The following is a 21,083-nucleotide window of genomic DNA, read 5'->3' on the forward strand; positions in this document are numbered from 1 at the left end:
AATAAAGTCACTGGTTGCTTTTATTGTTATCAGCCTGTCATATTTTGCAATAATGTTTAGCTGGTTGCAGTCTCAGGGGATGTGTGTATTCAAACATTATGTGTTCTGAAATTCAATGGAATTTAAAACTGCTAATACAATGTGTGTAATAAATCAAGACTGTTTTGTATTTGCATTAGTTTTTATTAATTCTGTGTTTATTAGGTGTTACTTAAATCCACTTTGCCAACCGATTTTAAAGTAAATACCTTTCTATAGACTTGAGGAATGAATTGTCTTGCTGCAATTGCAGAACCCTGTGACTAACTTGTTTCTAACAGAACTTCTCTAATTATTTCAACTCAAACACCCTCCACTTTGGGAGGCAATTTGGTTGTGGTCTGAGAGTCACACCCCCACAACTGCCCAGAGATATCACTTTAATACACACCCAGAAATGAAGAAATGCTGTTGTTATGAGATGCCATTCCCACTGAGCCCAGACTGGCAGGCAAGTCTCTGTGTTCCTATAATCCCATTCTTCCTCAGGGAACAATTTTTGCCACACAGGTCTTACTTCTATTGAATAATTTTAACTTCCTTTAAAGAGAGAAACCTTTCCTCGCTGCAGGAATTTTAAAGATGCAGGACTGAAGTTTAACTCATTCCATGCAGTGTCCAATGCCTTCAGCCTGGATCCATCACACTCCAGACAGGCAGTTTATCTCGCTGCAGTCTGTCTGTCTGCCAAGCCTAAGCAGAGGGGAAGAAAACCTTTGGGATGCAGTGCAGGAGATCTCTGTGATGGGGACACCCAGAGATGGACATTCCATCCCCAATAAAACAAACAGTCTTACATCCTTGCATACTATCATATCATAAATAGGGTTGTAGCTCTGAGAAGAGAAGCAGTAATAACAACACTAATAAACATTCAGTGAATCCAAAGAAATCCCTCAAAGCCCATCATCACAGAATGCAGGCAATACTTTGAGTCAAAGATGTAGATACATCAAGACTGAGATGCAAACTACAGTCAGGCTTTCCTTGTCCTCTGTCTACTTCCCTGTCTGTTCTCTAAGATGCTTCCCTTGTCCAAAGGCCCACCCTTGAGGAAAAGCTGGCAGATTACCCTGATTCATCAGGGTACAAACTGCTATGAAAATGAAGCATTATGACTCCAACAGCACTGAATCTGCTGTATTTGCTTTCTGTCTGTTGAAACAGGTTCAAATCATCAATGCAACAATGGCAGTAACTGCTCCAAACTTTCCAATGAAGTCAATAGGGGTCAATGTACAGAAAGTTGGTCTATGAGCAGCTCTGAAAAGAACTATCATATCTGTTATTAGTCTTGTGTTACCTTTTTCTCAGTGAGATCATAAACTGCTAGGGCTGGGATTAACCCCTTCTCTATACTGACCACTGACTCTGCTCCAGCTAAAAATTTATATAGTAAAGACCTAAACAGAATTTGTGTTATAATTTAAAATTCTGTTCCAAGGTGTTGAAAATTGATGAAAATAGAACCATTTCATCCCTTGACACTCCTCATTCAGTGGTGCTAAATGCAGAGCCAGCTATTCTTGCCTAAAACAGTATTTCATTCTCTATTTCATGATCCTGATCCACAATGAGCAGTCAAGCCTAATACTTAATACCCAGCTGAACAGAGAATTAAGGCAGAGACTCCAAGATCAAGCATTATACTTGACCTTTTGAATTTTGTTCCAATCAATACCTCAGAAATTGATTTTTTCTTATTCAGTATACCCAAATGGTTTCATTAAACTGGGAGATTACACGACCTCCCAACAGGGAAAGGCCACCAGAACCTAATCTGTAGTCTGTGTTATATAAAAGTCCTAATCAGCAACCTGGTGAGTATCTGAGAATACCAAACACATCCCCCTCAATTATTATCCAACAATCATACTAGCACTGGTGCTCAGAAGAAATCATGGGCAGAATATCAAGCTGTCAAATGTTTAGACTTAGTTAAATGTCTGGCAGCAGAACAAACAGCTGGATCTGGGCTGTGCTGAAGTGCAACCTCAGCCACTGCCAGTTCCTTGTAGCAACTGTGCCAGAACATTTCCTGATTCAAATGCATTCAAGGACTTTCATACACCAACCTGTGAAGTGACAACTTCCCCCAACTGCACTTGGAACCTGGAATAAATGAGGGAACCAAATTGCTGTGACTATTAGCCCCACTCAGCTTGTAAATGCTTTACTCCTGAGAGGTGGAGAGCTCCAAAGGATGGACCTCCAGGTCCCTTTTTCACCATGCAGCTTTCCCAGCCACTCTCCCCCCACCCTGTTGTGGTACAGGTGGTTGTTGGGGCCCAAGGAAGGGCAGGATCTGGTGCTAACACTTCTGTACTGCCTGAATCTTGGCACCAGTCTGATAAATGGAGAGGCCTGGTATTAAAACATCAGAGATCCTGTGGACATATATACAGTAAAAAGAGAACTAAGGAGTGCCTTCAGCCTCTAAGAAGTGTTCAAACAGCTTTGTTAGTGATGACACTGGAAATAGGGTCTTGGTTTAAGATGACCAGACAATGTTTTCTGTGATCTGTCCCTTGTCCCACACCTAGTTCTTTTGTACAAACTCTTTCTTTCCTGTTCTAATACCCAAGAAATCTCCAGGCCAATTCAACAGTTCTGGGCCCCTCAGTTCAGGAAAGAGATTGAGGGGCTGGAGCAGGGCCAGAGAAGAGCAACAAGGCTGGAGAAGGGACTGGAGCACAAGTGCTGTGGGGAGAGGCTGAGGGAGCTGGGGGTGTTTAGCCTGGAGAAGAGGAGGCTCAGAGGTGACCTCAGCACTGTCTAGAACTGCCTGAAGGGAAGTTCTGGCCAGGTGGGGGTTGGTCTCTTCTCCCAGGCACTCAGCAATAGGACAAGGGGGCACGATGGGCTCAAGCTCTGCCAGGGGAAATTGAAGTTGGAGAGCAGGAAAAAATTCTTTGCAGAGAGAGTGCTCAGGCATTGGAATGGGCTGCCCAGAGAGGGGGTGGATTCCCCATCCCTGGAGGTTTTTAACCTGAGCTTGGCCGTGGCACTGAGTGCCATGATCTGGTAAAGGGACTGGAATTGGACTGGATGATCTTGGAGGTCTTTTCCAACCCAATCCATTCTATGATTCTGTGATTAATATCACAGCCTTCTCCACAGCTCTCAAACCCCTTGTCTTCTGTATTCCAGTTATCACAATTCTAATCCTTGCAAAAACCTTCCTCTCCTCTCCCAAGAGCTGTCTGAAAGAGTTCCCTTCTAAACCTCTGCCCTAAACTCCCTCAGCTGCTCATTTACTTTAATGAAAAAGCTGATTACAATTAAAGCAATCATGACCCTTGTGTTAAAGAAGCAGAGTGTACATTTACATTTCTGTTTCTACTATCAGAGGTACTGCTTTGGATTGCTCCCAAAAATACCCTGCTCTGGAGCTTGACTAAGAAAATTAGGGTTTGTAAGGTGGGGTTGGTTTGGGTGCAGGCATGGGGAAAGAAGGGAATGAAACAAACTTCAAAAACCACCATCCAAGACAGCAAACAAATTAAACCTGAGTAGAAGAAAGGGACATTGTATGGTATATTTCCTGGGTATTCATCCAAGCTCAATAGCAAATACATTGTCCATTATCTACCAAAAAGAAAAAAAATACTTCACAACATTTTTAAAACTTGTATTTCTTTCCATGAAATTAATTGTAGAAAATCTGAGCTAGGGTTAGTCTGGTAAAAAACACCAACAACAACAAAAGAACAACATGTGGACCTTTCCAACCAGCCCTCATAATACCAAGCATAGAAAAATAATAACCAGAAATTTAGGAAGTGCAGTTTAATAAGTTCTTAATGTCAATGAATCATCAAGTAAAAGGAAGGGAAAAAAACAACAAAAAAATGTATTGCATGGCAACACTGAAGTGGTGGGAGTTTTATCTGGCAGAGAAGAAATAGGAAAAGGAATATTAACCACTGTGTGCCTTAAATCAAAGCTGTTTGGCTTTGATGGTTTTTAATTCATTCAAAATACATTTGTCTGATCACAAAGCTATGTAAGATCCAAGATATGAAAATGGGCATATAATCATAATCCTAGACTGGTTTCAGCTGGAAGAGACCTTAAAGACCATGTCATTCCAACCCCCTGCCATAGGTAAGGACACCTTCCACTCTCCCAGGTTGCTCCCAGTCCCTCCTTGGGCACTCCCAGGGCTGGGGCAGCCACAGTTTCTCTGCCCAGCCTGTGCCAGGGCCTCTCACCTGATCTTTACTCTGTCAGTACATCAATGCCAGCATGGAAAGCTCCCATCTTTCCCTCACCCCACCAACCACCACAGAGCTTCAGTGAATACTGAAATGTCCATAAAGGATAACATGCCTCCTCAGTGAGAGCAGTGATCCTCCTTGCCCCAACCCTGCCATGACTCTGCTTTTCTAAGCACCTTTCCCAACACAAATTCTGCTCCTTTCATCCTCAGCCCCACCTCACATTCGGCACGTCCTCTGCGGGCCCAGGAGTGACAACCTGAGCAAATCCCAACCTCAACTATAACTCCCAACAAGAGGTTACTGAAAATAACTGTGGGGAATCCTTATGCTTCCACAGAACCAGGCGAAGCACAGCATTATCTGGATAACAGACAAGCACATACCAGTGCCACACACAAAATACCCCCAGACATGCAAAACTAATCAGAAATTAGACCATACTGTTAAGGTGGTAACAGTCGCTGTTTGTGGAGAATTGTACAGGTACAGCAGGGAGAAAGGATACAGAAACTGAGCCATGAAATAACTATCTAATCTCAGCAGATCCTGGGACTGTTCCCAGCCTGAAGACAGCAACAGGCTAAAGTATAACAACGACCATCCAGACAGAAATAAGCCAAGACACCATTACAGGGAAAGGAAGCTGAAGCTGTGCCTTCACCAGCAGGCAATGGAAATTCAGGGGGGTTTGTTCATTCATTTGTAATGGAGGACATGAGCACAGCTCCCCATCACTCTTGTGCTCCACACCCTTCCCCAGCTCCGATCCCTTCCCTGCACACACTGCAGCCCCTCATGTCTCCTGTCATGAGGGGCACAGAGCTGGGCACAGTGCCCAGTACAGGGGGACAATCCCTGCCCTGGTCCTGCTGGCCACACTATTGCTAGTACAGGCCAGGCGCCATTGGCCTTCTTGGCCACCTGGACTCATCTTCAGCAGCTGCTGAACAGCACCCCCAGGTCCCTTCCCCCGCAGCAGCTTCCCAGCCACTTTCCCCAGCCTGTAGCCCTGCATGCAGCTGCTGTGGCCCAAGGGCAGCACCCAGCACTTGGCCTTGTTCAGTCTCACACAATTGGCCCCAGCCCATGGATCCAGCCTGTCCTGATCCCTCTGCAGTGCCAGCCCACCCTCCAGAACATCAACACTCCCACCCAACTTGCTGTCACAGCTGCAAACTGACCTTGATCCCTCACCCACATCATCCAGCTGAGCAGGACTGGCCCCCTCACTGAGCCCTGGGGAGCACCACTGTGTCCAGCTGCCAGAGGGATGAACTGCATTCCCCACCACTCTCTGGCCCAGCCACCCAGGCAGTTTTTACCCAGCAAAGAGTGCCCTTGTCCAAGCCATCAGCAGCCAGTTCCTCTGGGAAAATGCTGTGGGAAACTGGGTGAAAGGCTTTACTGAAATCCAGGTGGAAAACATCCACAGCCTGTCTTAGAAGGACATCATGTTGTCCAAGCAGGACCTGCCTTTCCTCAGCACAGGCTGGCTGGGCCTGGCCCCCTGGTTGTCCTGTGATGGCACACAGGATGCTCTGCTCCATGGCCCTCCCTGGCACTGAGGTCAGGCTGACAGCCCACAGTTCCCTGGATCCTCCCTCTGGCCCTTCTTGTAGATGGCATCCCACCATCCAACCTCCAGTTCCCTGGGACCTGCCCAGTTAGCCAGGACTGATGGGAAATGATGGGAAGCAGCTCAGTGATGGCTCTGCCAGCCCCTCAGCACCCTTGGGTGGGCCCAATCCATCCCCATGAGCCTGTGTCAGAAACATCCATTATTGTTTCACCTATTCCTAAATGGGAACGACAAGTATCTTGATAAAAGGATTATTGCATTTCCCTTTTAATCCTTTTCCAGAGCAATAACATTTTGCAACAGTCTTCAAAAAAATACCAAAACACATCCTTTGTCTGCTATAGCAAAATTCCTGTATATAAATATCAAATGGATATTCAGTTACTTCTTTGTGCATTAGAAAGTGATTCAACTTAGATTTATGTGTTGAATAATGGGAGTAGCAGAGGGAAAGAAAACCCCTCAAATCACAGGATGCCACTGTCACCAGGCTGTGTCAGTACCTTCCAAACTGGTACCAGTGCTCTGACATCATAGGCCCACAGACACTGCTCCCACTTTGGGGCCATGTGGATGAATATGCATGACTGGAACTGACCTTTCACTGTGGACACAAGGGGCTGGGAATGGTGAAACAGGACATCCTATATTCTCACATTACTCAGCAGAAATGAACCTTGCAAACAAGACTTTTTAGCAGTACCTGAGGAACTTTTCACAAAGTGGTGATAATCTGATTATCTCAGCCTCTTTCCCCATGGAATACTAACCCTGAATAACCAGACACAAGAGCTCACCTCCAAAAGGTCAGGTAAGGTACCTGCTTCATTTCAAAGTTAACCAACATGCAAACAGAAGACATAATTAGCTCCCTAACCCTACCTGAAGGCATGCAACAGTAGCAGGGACAGCTTCGTGCAACAGAAGAACATTTCTCCTGCCAGAATGTTGAGGCTAAATGGTTTATACCTCCTGTGGCACCAGAGCCCAGCCAATTTGAGCTGTGTGGTGTTTACGTGGCACTGACTTCAGAAGGCAGACTCCATTTCACAGACAGATTCATATTGCTTTCTCATGGCATTAAGTAATTCCCTTTGTCAGGGAAGTAAAGAGGATGAGAGGCCAGTACAGCTGCCTGATGAATGTCAGAGCCTATTGCACTAAATAAAGGTAATGGCAAAACTCAGGAGAGGCAGCGGCGCTTTAGAGCGAGTACCCATTTATTCATTCTGTTTCAAAGCCAGTCCAACTCCTACCTCCTGCAGGCAGAGTCCAAGAGAACAGAATATTTACATTTCAGGTTTTATCAGGCTTCTAAAGACACTGCCTACAGCACAGACAAGCATGTCTAACATACTCACAAGTTCTTTAAAAGTTATTATGCCCAAATTAAAAAGGTATACACAGAATCAGTATAAAATACAATAGATGAACCCTCCCAAAAATCAGAAGTAAAACTACCCAAACAGTGACTCTGCATAGGAGATTTACCTCTGACCTTTGTTTTAATCATATGAAGTATAAAATAGAGACAGAGAGGGAAACTAATTCCACAGGCAACAGAAATGAGCAAAACATACTCCCAGTAACTGATAGACCATGAAACTGATAATCAAGCTCCTAATAATGACCTCTGACAGACATATCAGAAGGGGTGCTCTGACACACACATTCATATCCAACCCACCGCTGTGCCTGTGAGTTAGCACTCCTGGAAAGCATTTAAATAGTTAGCACTCTGCATAATGAGGTGGAAAACCCTCCAGAATTTGAAAATCCCTTTTTGTCGGAGAACATGAGAAACACTCTAATGAATTCGTAAGCGCTTTCGTATGTGGTTTCTGCCTTTCCTGAGTGGTAACAATGGAGAGAATGGGAACTGAGACAGAGCAGATTCCTCTGCTGCTGCTGCCTGCTTTTGCATGGAAGTGTGGCAAGACAAATCAGACAGAGCTGCCACACTCCCAGCCAGCCCTGACAGGCAGCAGCGTGTGCTGCCAAGCAAATTGTGCACAAAGCAAAAGACAAACACTAGCAAAGGGTGGCACAGGCTGCACACTTGTAAAGCACCAAAAGCATTTACTCTTTTTGGAATGCACTCTAAGCACAGTGGGACATAAAGCATTTCATACATTTTTGCTGCAAGAGGCCTAAAGTAAAAAATACCAGGTAAGTGGCAACCTAGGCAAAGAATACAAATGTACCAGAGAAACACTTCAAATAAGGACATAAAACAGTCATCAAGTCCAGTAGCTGAGAAGAAAGAACAGCAACAGAAAAAAGGTCACTGGAATACCTATTAAATTATATACTGAACATTTAATAGGCTCATTTTGCCAGACTTAAGATCAACAACTACCCTACCCTTAATTATTGGATACAACTTGTGTTAATTCATTATATCACATGGGCCTAAATATTCAAAAAGAGAGAGAGAAATACACCAGTGGAGAAACCTCTTCCATCATGAAATTCTGCAGGTGAACCACACTCATCATGTGATAATTAATACTGTCATCAGTTAAGTCACAGAATCACAGACTATTCTGAGTTGGAAGGGACACACAAGGATCATCGAGTCCAACTCTTAAGTCAATGGCCCACACAGGGGATTGAACCCATGGCCTTGGCATTATTACAGCCAAGTTTTAACCAACTGAGCTAATCTCAGGTCACTGGACTAAAAAAAAAAACCCTGTGCTAAAAAGAGTAGGAATTTTCTCTTTTCCAGTGTCCCAATGTAATTTATAACAATCCATTATAAGCAGATCCAAGCTGGAAGTTTATGAGTCCTGTGCAATTCCCACCCGGTCAGAAATGGGAAAGGACAGGGAGAGGCTGCTGCAGTTCTCACTGAAGGTACAATAATCATCACAGGCAGGTTTGGCCCTTGTGCAGACACAAATAAACCAACTAGTAACTGTTACTGGAAACCTCTTCTAAATTTGGCTTTGGGCAAAACTGTTTTATCAAAATTAAGGAGCTCTGCAACACCAAGTCTGCAGTTCAACTGTTACCAGCCTCTTTAAAAGGTTAATCTTTTGCTCAGCAAGCATCTGATACACATTCCAAATACCATGGTATTTATTTAAGGAGCAAATACACTGCAGGACATTTACAGTTGTCTTTTAGGAGATGCTCTCATGCAGAGGGGTGCTCTGAGGCAGCTCCAACACTCCTACCCGTGTACAAATATCTCTATTCTAACAGCGTATTTCTACTTGAGTTGCAACTGCACAGAGAAGAGCACTGAAATTGCTATGTCAGATAAGAGCTCTGGATCTCTTCCAGCTTTCTGTCTTGAGTGGCAAGTATTGGGTATTTTAAAGGAAACTGCAAAGGTCTGCATAAGACACAGCTCTTACAAGACTAGGCCATACACTATCTTGTTTTTTACTTTTCCTGAAACCCATTAATTACTTCCTGGCTTTACATTGGAAGGTGAGAATTTTATGTCTTTTAGCTTTTACTGACTACCCTGTGTGAATCCTTCATGCAGGGGAACAGCACCAGGACACATCAGCTAAGAAGGAATCCCACAGAAACTGCATTGTGGGGTTCAATTGTCATAGTATAAACTAAACTGTAACAGCTGAAATGAGACATATTGGTGAGGTAAAAAAAACAAACAAACGAACAAACAACTCAAAGAAAAACTCCACAAAAAAACTTGACAAAAACCCCAAAGGTATATTTGACTTTCCCTGAAAAGTCTTTCTTTGCTACTTTACCTATGAATTTCAAATTAAATAACATTTTAGCATCACTCTATTTCCAATTGTTCTGTGTATTAGATTTGTACATAATCTTAAGATTTGGATTCTTTTTAGTCTTACATTGATAGAATAGATCATATTCCTTCCCTAGGAGCTTCCAGTTGTGCAAGGGAACATGGGAAACTGCTCAGCCCACAGGAGCAGGAATCCTCACAGGAAGCATTTGTGTTGTGTTAATTATATTAGTACATGTCTATTCATGCTTTGGATTTCAATCCAGTCATTCTGTCCAAATGACAAATAAATGATGGCACAACCATATGCTGGAAGATCAACCCAGCAAGGCACGTGACTTCCTTATGACACAAGCAGAAGCTTTTTCTGTCATATCTATGCCAAGAGGTGCCCTGAAGGAAGGAGTGGACAGAGGTGCACCTGTTTCCTGTGTGTTTGGAGGCAAAATGCTGGGTTTGAAACCGAGTTCACATTTCTGAGCCTTACTGTTTCCTCCCCAGTCCTGTCACCCTTTAGGGACACAGAAATGAAGCTGTTGGCTCGTTCAGGCTCAGCTCTCCTGAGTCTCCACTGCACGGGCTGGCCAAGTCTCTGCTTGGTTATGAGCTGCAGCACTTCTGGCTTCCCAGCCTCTCCTGTGTGCAACTCAGCTGTCAGAGAAAATGGTGCTTTTAAGCCTCTGACCTGCCCAGGAGATGCAGAATGCTGGGTAGCAAGATTTGCAAAACACAAAGACACAACAGGGCTTTGTCATTGCTACAGGGAAGAGAAGAAAGGGTGAAAACTCCAACTCCTGTCCCCATGTCAGCCTCCTGCAGCACCCTCCAGCATTCTGGTGCATCACACAGCAACATTTTAGCTCAGTTGGTTAAAACTTGGTTGTAATGATGCCAAGGTGATGGGTTCAATCCCCTGTGTGGGCCATTGACTTAAGAGTTGGACTCGATGGTCCTTGTGGGTCCCTTTCAACTCAGAATAGTCTGGGATTTTGCAGATATTTATTGTTTTCCACTGTGGCAAAGCAGGCAAACACCATGTATAATATTTGAGTCCCTTTTAGTTGGTTTGTCCTTTGTTTGCTGTGCTGTCCACTGGGTGAGAGACACCAAGTTTTAATTCCCAGAGTACACTGTCACAGAAACCAAAACAAACCCACAGGAACCAAGATTATTTTTGTTTAATTAATTACATGAGAGACTGTTGCACTTTTGTAAATCACTTAAAAGAGTTTGGGTTTGGTTAAATGTTTGTTTTTCTTCCCCCACACTTAAGATCATTTTCTTAGGTAGATATGAAAAAATGAGCTAATAAGTCATTTAAACCACATGTGGTTTCTTCAAAGCTCTGTTTGCCAGACACCCCAGTGGGAGAAGACAAGGAAGGATGGCACATACAGAGTGGAATAGTCAAAACATACCTGCAGCAATACACCTCTTGTATTTTATTTCCTTTTAAACCCTAAAGTTCTAATCCATCATCACTGGGATGCTCTCACTCAGTGGTGCTCTGATACAGCTCCAGGACTCTGCCTAAGCAGAAGCAGATTGTGGGCTGGGTAACTAACCAAGACTGTCAGCATAATTAAGATTCTGAGCCTTTCAGGAACATCAGCTACCAAAGCTGCAATATCCAAAAACTGCTTAATTGAAAAAGACTTGATTGAATTATTAAAGGCTACCAAAATCTGAAACTTTTAATGAAAAAGAGAGCAAACATTTTCTGCAGGAAAATGGCAGCAAAGAGCACCAGGCTGAGGGCAGGGAAGGAAGTGACTAAGCATGTAACTGCACCCATTTGGAATAAATCATCCCTATGCCAGGCACGGTGGAAATGAGCACAATTAGATGCATCTGAACTTTGTTCATGTTTATCTCTTGCAGTTCCAAAACCTGCTCAACTATCATGTCTGGTTTTCTCTACAAAATGTTACTAATGCAGTAGGATAACACACTGCTCTGCCTGTCTCTGGATTGGAAATCTCAACCCCAGCTGAAGTGCAGGAAGGGCTCCCAACACAGGGCAGCTTGCAAAGCTTTTTCCATGGGCACTTTTTCCTACATAACCAAGTGAAGGCAGAGATTGGTAATTATTTTAGAATATTTCACCAGGTCAAATAAAACCAAGTTACTCTGCCCTCTGTGTGCCTGTTTATGGAGAACAGCTGTAAGACTAGGAAGTACAAGAATAAACTTTATCTACTGGTCCAGGTCTGACCTCAGAAATGCTGTGTATACACAGCTTTTGTTTCAGGGAGCTAGAAAATGTTAGCCACAATTTTTACATGGAAAACTAAAGGTAATATTCAGCAGACATTTAAATAGTCTTCAAAATGCTACTCTTGTAACATCCAAAAGGTCCTACAAGTGAACGGACATTGACAAACTTATTAACTAAATACTTGAGATAATTCTGCATTTTAAAAAGAAGTTTCTGTATTTGATAACTCTGCTATCCTCACATGGAATTTTGCTATTAGACCATTTCAGTTCCAAAAAAATGCATCAAAATAAATTATACCCATAACAAGAAAAAAACAATTAGAACAGATGAGGAATAATCTGTGTAGGGAGTCCAAAAAGGAAAAAATAGCTTAAGAGATGGAAAAGATGCATGTTTGAAAATAACTAGACAAAAAGTCAAGCAAGTCATCTATTATGGTGATGAACCTATAGAATAATTAAATGTCACTATCCCTCTCTCATAAGTGGAGACCAAAGGAAATTAGGGTAAAAGCTGAAGTCTGGAAAGCAAGTTATAGTGGGGTTTGATGTGATGTGGACTTTGTGGGTTTCCTTCCATGAAAGTTCCAGTGAGCTCCTTCCTCCAGCAGTGAAGGAGCCACTGCAGCCAACAGATACTCCAATGCTGACCTGACAGAATAATTAATTCTACAGCCTCAGCATATAATGAGATATCATGGCAGTGTCATCTGGAGACCCACACAGTGAAATGCACAGCATGGCACATGTCTGAAATTGCTAAGAACATGTGTGAACATGCACTATATGGGTATACTCTATGAAAATGAGAAATATTAATTCCTCAGAGATGTACAGACAGGGTGGGAGTCAAAATGGAGAAGCTCCAGGCAAAAGCAAGAGGGCAGAGAGAACAGCTGAGGAAGAGAGGATGACTGGGAGTTTTCACTACACATCAACATGTAACACTGACTTTGTCTAAGGTTTGGTGGAAAATGAAACTGTGTCAAAACATCCATATTGCTGACACTACCACCACCTCATTAGTCTTTGGTCATTTGCCAATATGACAGGACATGTTCCCTTCCCTCTGTCCAGAACTGGACACCATCAGGGTTATTTGTTTCCCCAGGCTGTGGAGCCCAGGACCTGCCAACAGTTCTGCTTGGATTCAGCTCTGTAGTGGCTCTGGCCTGACATCCCAGCCACGGTAGAGTTCTCCACAAACAAAGCTTTTCACTGAGAAGCCCACGTTAATCTGGCTCCCCAGGAACTGAGTTCATTACCTTCACCACCTCTCAGTCTGCCACTGAGGCACGTGCAGAATTGTTATAGCAAGGCACAAGTCAGACCCCCTAAGAGAACAAAAGAAGCACAGCTCATGGTGACACCTCAGGGTTTCTGAACACTCAGGCTACAGAAACTCCCTAAGTACTGCCTGGACAATCAGACAACAGGCAGTCTTACAGAAATGGCATCCTGGCCCAAAGCATTTGCAAAATAAATGATATAAAGCTTGGGTTTATTCTAACAAACTCTCTGGCATCTTCACAGAGACTGCAGGCAGAACCACAAGCAGAGGCCACTAAAAATGCCTTGCATTTCACACCTACACACCTCCAGGGCACTGCTGATGGGGATCATTCATGCTCTGCAGGTTGAAGGTAGCACTACATTGTAGTGTGAGATGTAATTCATTCCTTTTGCTTCAGTGATGATAATTTCTCTTCTGCTGCTTCTCCTCATATTCACCTTTCAGCAAGATGCTGGAGGATAAGCCTGAATGGATAAACACTAAATCCACTGCAACAGGAGCAGAAGTATCAATTTCAGAGAGTAAGTAAAATGAGAGCTTTGCATCTCATGTCATGTCTCTGGAGAATGAGACTGAAGCATGGGCTGCTTGCCCTCAAACAGCTTCCATATCATAGGACAGAAAGTCAATCAGGGACCAGCAGAGTGTCCAACACCCCTTTAGGGATTTGTGACCTATGGCAGGGCACAGAAAGCCCCATCCCCTGGTTGCCATGAGCACAGGTTTGTGTGCAGCGTTACCTGCCCTGGGGCAGAGCAGAGGCTGCTGTGACCCACCCACAACACTCAGATTTAACCCCAACTGCCCAGCTGGAAAGGCTCTGTACCCAGCAGTGTGTGACTGGGAGGGAGGGAGGGAGGGAGGGAGGGAGGGAGGGAGGGAGGGAGGGAGGGAGAGATGGCTGCGTGGTCCTCTGGTGACCCACCAGCCACACACACTGACAGGAGTGCCCCTGGCACCCTCTGTAAACAATCCAGCCTTACAGAGGGCACTGCTTCCTACAAAGGGGGCATGGCTCTCTTCCCCCACAGCACCACGGGATCCTTTCCCCCTCGCTGGGGCTAGGGAGGCCTTGCAAAGCACAAGAGCAAGGGGACGTTCTCATTTATTCACCTCCCCCCTACCACCACGGTCCATGAGGACAGTGCTGACCAGGTGGCTGAGATCAAATCCCCTCTGCTCTCAATGCTCTTTCACTGTCTCTTCAGAGCATTTTCTGCTGCCTCCATTTCCCTTGCCCACATGTTCCTGGAGCCTGGCTTTCCCACACTTCCCTTTCCTTTGCCTGCCTTTGGCAAACCCTGCATCCTGAGTTTCTCTCTGCCTTCCCACGCTCTGATATTTACACTGGGAGTTCTACACCCCAACTCTAATCTGATCCTCACAGAACAGCAGGTTCAGTTAATCACTGGCTCAAAAACTGCAGACACATTTTATTAGACTTATCTCTCTTAATGATACAGTGATAGCACATCACAGCACCGCTCAGAACAGGCGACTTCTGCTAACCCAGCTGACTCCTGCCTTCTTTATAGGGAAATAAAGTCAGGGGAAAGACACAGGGTGTCACTCCATAAACCCAGAAAGAATACAGTATTGTCCTTGCTAACTACAGTTCCCCAAAGGGACGTGCAATTCACACCAAAAAGCACACCCAGCTCCCTCTGTCTGTGTTCTGTCCTGGTCTGAGGTCCAAAGTTTGTGCTTTACAAACATAATGCACTGGGTTTAGAAAGGCTCGCAGAGCTTTCCTGGATGGATTTCTCATGGGAGTAACAAAAATTTTTTAGATTAATTTCTTTTTTTTTTTTTTGTAACAACATCATTAAATAGAAACTGGATTTTAAAGAGCAAGCAAGGAATGTCCTGAGGAAGGCTGATGGGAGCCATGTGACAAAATAGGGGAAGGCTCCTGAATGGTTTGGAATCCCACCAGCACCTGGTTTCTTGTGCTTTGGGACATTTACATCATCCCCTGCCCCACTCACTCCCATTCTACTGAAGCCTGACAGTTCTGTCACCCCTCTTTTCAAATGTCCTCAGCAAACAGATATACCTGGCCATTACAGGTGCCTTCTCTCAACCCTGAAAAATTCAAGATTTGTCGTTTCTCCTTTTCTCTGCAAAATGGTCAATTCCAAACTAGCTCTGTAGAGGAACAGGCTTTCACAGTCAATGTCACCCTTTTCGTTCACTATTTACTATTTTGGCTTCAATTCATATTAAGCTTTCCAGAGGGAAGTTACAGCAAGGTACAGAAAACTCACCCAGAATGAATGGGAAAAGAAACTATGCTGGAATTCAACTAGATAAGGAAAAACAAAATCAAACATGAAATAAACTGAAGCAGATTACTGCAAAATGAGACAGCAGGAAAATCCATTTAGAACTGTTTCCACACAGAAAACCTACTAAAAGTTTAGCACCATGAGAAAAATCTGGACCATCACTATGTTGGGATAGTGCACCATTTCCAACCAAGTTTGAATTTCTTCATCAAAAGGATGAATAAATCTAAGTGTTCATCACAGGCCCTGCCCAACACATCTCTGTTCATCTGGATGAATGTTAAGGCATATCTAGCAGCTCTAACTTAATTCTTTATTTTGTATTGTTTATAACATGGCCAGACTGGTCTGAAACTTTATACCAAACATTTCAGACTGGGAGCTGCTCTGTTTCCACAACTGAAAAAGAACCCATTCTGCTGTATGAAGATACAGAAATGCAATTTTAAGAAACTGTTTATCAGACACTGGCACTTTTCCTGCTTATGTAATTCAAAAAGGAGCTCAGTAAAGAAAATTGAATTTGGCAATCCATTAACATAGATTTGATGGTCTCTCTGTTCATCTCTTGATGTCTCACCCCTTTCAGAAAAATGAAAATAACTCTTGGTAAAGGAGTGGCTGTTCCCTCTTATTAGTACAATATATTGGCAATTATTAAAAGCCTGGGCAAGCTGCTGAAGCTCTGCTGACTCATGGTGGCCAAGAAGCTACTTGTTAACTCCCCAACCAGCATGGAGGAAGCAGAGAAGTGAAAAAAGGAACAGGCAAAGTTTGGGCAGAAGGCTGAGTGTTAGCTGGTATATTAAGTAGCACCAGATCTTCAGGAGAGAGGATTTGGATGCTACCTGAAGCTTTACATGCTGTGTTTGCACCAGGTAAAGATCCAGCCCTAACTTTATGCCATCAAAGTTTATGAACCTGTAAGAGCCATTTCAATAAGTGACCTCTCACAGGCATCTGCTGTCAGCAGAGAAAGAGCAGCAGTTTCAGGAGGCAAATTGACTTCCTGAAGGTCTGAACTGTCTCCTTCCTGCTCCACCAAGTACAGAGACATCCCAAGGCAGTGATGGAGAGCCCACACCAGCACTGGCACGTGCCACTGCTGTGAGCAGAACAGCTCCCAGACCATCACAGTTCCCAGGGCAGTCTGTTTGTCACTGGACTCTCCAGATCACACTGAGGAGCCAGAACGGGCTCTGGCAGAAAATGGGAGATGGTGACACTGATCAATGGAGGAATTAACCCTTTCCCACTCCACAAATGGGACCCAAAGGGAAGAATTTTCACAGAATTTGTCTTGATTCAGGAATGTATTTCTGATGTGAAAGATGCTGGTAGTTGTTAGCCAGGAGTGGCTGTGCTCCTAATTCAGGCGATGTAGTTTGATGCCTTAATACTATTGGGATTACTGTAAACCTGAAGTCATTCACAGACTAAGTACTAGGCAAAGCTGGCATTTTAATGCCTGGCAAATTTCAGGTTTCACCTCATTTTAAGTTATTCTATGCCCACAGCAGTGAATAATAAGAGAAAAGTCAAAGCCCGTTATTCCAAGGGGTAAGGATTCTGCCTCAGAAAGGAACAGCAGTTCTCAGCACTGTCTGGGTGCATTTGAGGACTGTACTGGCTTCTCTTTCAAGGATCAGCACACTTCTTCAAGCTGTAGCCCATTCTTTCATGGCAAAGAGCCATGGTTTGCCACTTCCCCACTATCATCTTTGATCACACATTTCTTGGTGAGGAGGACTGCCAGCGTGGTGCTGTTGCTGTGACACCATCTTACCTTTGCTCTGCCCTGAGAAGAGGATGTGTTCTTTGCCTACAGCACACAGGAAAGAAGGGAAGGCTGAGGAAAGACAAGGCAGCTCTTTAGGAGATGTATGAGGACTGTCCAGCATCACACATTTAGAAAACTCAGTGCATTTTACCTCCTGTCCTAAGTTACAGTGAAAACAATTCACCTCATTAAGGTACTACACCAAGCTGCTCAGCTATTACATTGCAAGGCTGAGGGAAGCCTGTGGTTGAAGTTTTAGTGTTGTGGAACAAAGTGACAGCAAGTTGGGAAATAAATGAGCACAGCACTCTCTTCTAACCTTCTGGCACTGTGCCTTTTAGCAGCAAAGGAAAAGGAAAAAGGTAAAATGTCAGCTCCAAAACATTTTTCATGTTGTAAAATATAGTGTCCACACTGAAACATTTGATAACACACACACTGAGGGGGCTGATACTTCACTGAAAAATAGTGACTGACAGCAAAAAGGTTACGTGAATGCATATCTAATGCAGTAAGAAAAAGAATCCTTAGTACCAAAAACCGTATCTATGTCCTAGGAATGTCAGACGCGTCAGCAGCTCAGTGCCGCTGAGTTCAAGGATGCAGAGCAGCTTGGCCGAACAGCCAGAGAACCGAGTGGATTCGGGTATTCTGACACACCTCGCCGCGTTACTCCGCACTGACCATTCCGCCGGTCACAGCGACTCGGAGCAATCCCTGTTTTCCCGGGAGAGCGCTCTCATTTGCAAGGGAGAGGCAGTGTCTGCACATGCCCGCGGTGCTGCTGCCGCTGGGGGCAGCTTTACATAAGGCAGCGCCGCCGCCAGCCCGGCGACAGTGGCACGGAGCGCTCGGCACGGAGAGCGGCGCTGCCCGAGCCAGCGGCATCCCGGCGCCAGCGCATCCCTCCGGTGCGCTCCCAGCCAGAGCATCCCAGCGCATCCCTCCGGTGCGCTTCCAGCCAGAGCATCCCAGCGCATCCCTCCGGTGCGCTTCCAGAGCATCCCAGCGCATCCCTCCACTGCGCTTCCATCCAGAGCATCCCAGCGCATCCCTCCACTGCGCTTCCATCCAGAGCATCCCAGCGCATCCCTCCACTGCGCTTCCAGAGCATCCCAGCGCATCCCTCCGGTGCGCTCCCCGAGCATCCCACCTCCTCCCTGCGCTTCCAGACCGGGTGCTCGGCGAGGGAACTGCTGAGCTATGGAATACAGATGTGTGAATTCACATAGCTCAGCGGCGCTTGGAGAAGGAATCCAACATGCTTTCCTGTAGAGCGACGTTCTAAAAGCCAGGTTCCTTAACTAGAGAGATGCAAAAACGTAATATCCATGAAGATCCTATTACCTAGGAAGAATTTGACATTTTGCTGTGAAGGCTGTGTTGGGATTGATTTATTCTTGGAGTGTTCTGCACGGCTGGCAAAGAATAATGTTTCAAAATCGGTCCATCTCCCAAGGGGTCCAATTTTTCTTCCTGGGTGTCAGCGAGCCCTGACTCACTCCAGTGCAGCTGACAGGGGCTGCCATGCTTGTGGCACACTAAGCAAAAAACAAAAGACCTAAGGACGACCTTTGAACAACACAGAGGATGGGTATGTTTTTCATGTTATCTTTTTAATTTATAGTTCGTAGTTACTGCATAGCCTGTGCTTTAATTACTCCATAGACTTACCTTGATGTGATTTGTTGTTACACTTAAATGGCTTAGGGACTACACCTTTTCACCCAACAGTTTTCCAGTATTTATATCAAGGTATTCTTTGAGAAAAAAGCTGAGTAAAAAAAAGCAATGTGAAAATTAGCTGAGTCTGGCTAGGGCTTTTTAAATGATTGTCGAAGTAAAAGATTTTAGCATGATTGAAAGAAATGACTGATGTGTGGGGGGATAACTTTTCTAAGTTGTTTTTATTTCCAGGTTTCAATGTAATTAGGCTACTGAGCGGATCAGCTGTAGCTCTGGTAATAGCCCCTACTGTATTACTGACAATGCTTTCTTCTGCTGAACGAGGATGCCCTAAGGGCTGTAGGTGTGAAGGCAAAATGGTTTATTGTGAATCTCAGAAATTGCAGGAGATTCCCTCAAGTATATCTGCTGGTTGTTTAGGTTTGTCCCTTCGATATAACAGCCTCCAAAAACTAAAATACAATCAATTTAAAGGTCTTAATCAACTCACCTGGCTCTATTTAGACCATAACCACATCAGCAATATTGACGAAAATGCTTTCAGTGGAATACGCAGACTAAAAGAGTTGATCTTGAGTTCCAACAGAATCTCCTATTTTCTTAATAATACCTTCAGACCTGTGACAAATCTCCGGAATTTGGATCTGTCATACAATCAGCTGCAGTCTCTGGGATCTGAGCAGTTCAGGGGCTTAAGGAAGCTGCTGAGTTTACATTTGCGGTCCAATTCCCTAAGAACCATCCCTGTCCGAATATTCCAAGATTGTAGGAACCTTGAACTGTTGGACCTGGGTTATAATCGCATCCGAAGTTTAGCAAGGAATGTCTTTGCAGGTATGATCAGGCTGAAAGAGCTTCATCTGGAGCACAATCAATTTTCTAAGCTCAACCTGGCACTTTTTCCAAGGCTAGTCAGCCTTCAAAACCTTTATTTACAGTGGAATAAAATCAGTGTGATAGGACAAACTATGTCCTGGACCTGGAGCTCACTACAAAGACTTGATTTATCTGGCAATGAAATAGAAGCTTTCAGTGGACCCAGTGTTTTTCAGTGTGTGCCCAATTTACAGCGCCTCAACCTGGATTCAAACAAGCTCACATTTATTGGTCAAGAAATCTTGGATTCTTGGATATCCCTCAATGACATCAGCCTTGCCGGGAATATATGGGAATGCAGCAGGAACATTTGCTCCCTGGTAAACTGGCTTAAAAGTTTTAGAGGGCTGAGGGAAAACACAATAATTTGTGCCAGCCCCAAAGAGCTGCAAGGGGTGAACGTTATCGATGCGGTGAAAAACTACAGCATCTGTGGCAAGAGCACCACGGAGAGGTTCGAACTGGCACGAGCCCTCCCAAAGCCAACGTTTAAACCCAAACTGGCCAGGCCCAAACACGAGAGCGAGCCCCCCGTGCCCCCCAGCGTGGGCGCCGCCGCCGTGCCCAGCGCCGAGCCCGAGCCCGACACGGAGCACATCTCCTTCCACAAGATCATCGCGGGCAGCGTGGCCCTGTTCCTGTCCGTGCTGGTGATCCTGCTGGTGATCTACGTGTCGTGGAAGCGCTACCCGGCCAGCATGAAGCAGCTGCAGCAGCGCTCGCTCATGCGGAGGCACAGGAAGAAGAAGAGGCAGGCGCTGAAGCAAATGACTCCCAGCACGCAGGAATTCTATGTCGATTACAAACCCACCAACACCGAGACCAGCGAGATGCTGCTCAACGGGACGGGACCCTGCACGTATAACAAATCAGGCTCCAGGGAATGCGAGGTATGAACCATTGTGATAAAAGAGCTTTTAAAAGCTGGGAAATAGTGGTGCTTTATTGAACTCTAGGGACTATAAAGGGAACGTTTTTCTCACTTTTCTGGCACAGCTCTTCCATGGCTCTTCTTTTGTACATTCATAATACTGGTCATTTTACTCTCATACATAATCAACTCATTGAAATTTAAATACCACAATCCATGTGAAGCCTGAGCTCTGGTTTAATACAATACCTATTGTACAAACCCTCCACTGGTTTCATTAAAGTCTCTCTTGTTTTTAAATAGAAAACTTCTTTCATAAGTAATCCCCACTGCACCTGCAGCAACTGTGCCTCTGTTTAGGGAGAAAAATGACAATGAAAAAGCCAAACCTCAGTGTGTGTGTGCGCCCCTTCTGCCTCCCCAAACCACCCTAGCCCCACTTTTTGAACCCAGAACAAACTAAAGACCCAGGTACTGTAGCACATCATGAATTCTGA

The 21,083-nt window shown here is 44.7% G+C and overlaps 1 protein-coding gene across 2 annotated transcripts in view; it reads left to right on the forward strand.

Annotated features, from left to right (window-relative positions):
* Positions 1 to 17,930: 17,930 nt before the first annotated feature.
* The window catches only part of LRRTM3 (leucine rich repeat transmembrane neuronal 3), a 75,473-nt gene continuing 72,320 nt past the window's right edge, over positions 17,931 to 21,083 (forward strand). The window contains exons 1-2 of one of the 2 annotated variants that reach the window (XM_071564181.1): positions 17,931 to 18,747; positions 19,071 to 20,605. In XM_071564181.1, the coding sequence (XP_071420282.1) occupies positions 18,744 to 18,747; positions 19,071 to 20,605 (1,539 nt within the window). In that variant the 5' untranslated portion in view covers positions 17,931 to 18,743. Of the gene's footprint in view, positions 18,748 to 18,777; positions 20,606 to 21,083 lie in introns of those variants that run through there. The other variant, XM_071564180.1, reaches the window with a different exon arrangement.

The sequence above is a fragment of the Pithys albifrons genome, chromosome 9 (genome assembly GCF_047495875.1).
Source record: "Pithys albifrons albifrons isolate INPA30051 chromosome 9, PitAlb_v1, whole genome shotgun sequence".
Lineage (NCBI taxonomy): Eukaryota > Metazoa > Chordata > Aves > Passeriformes > Thamnophilidae > Pithys > Pithys albifrons.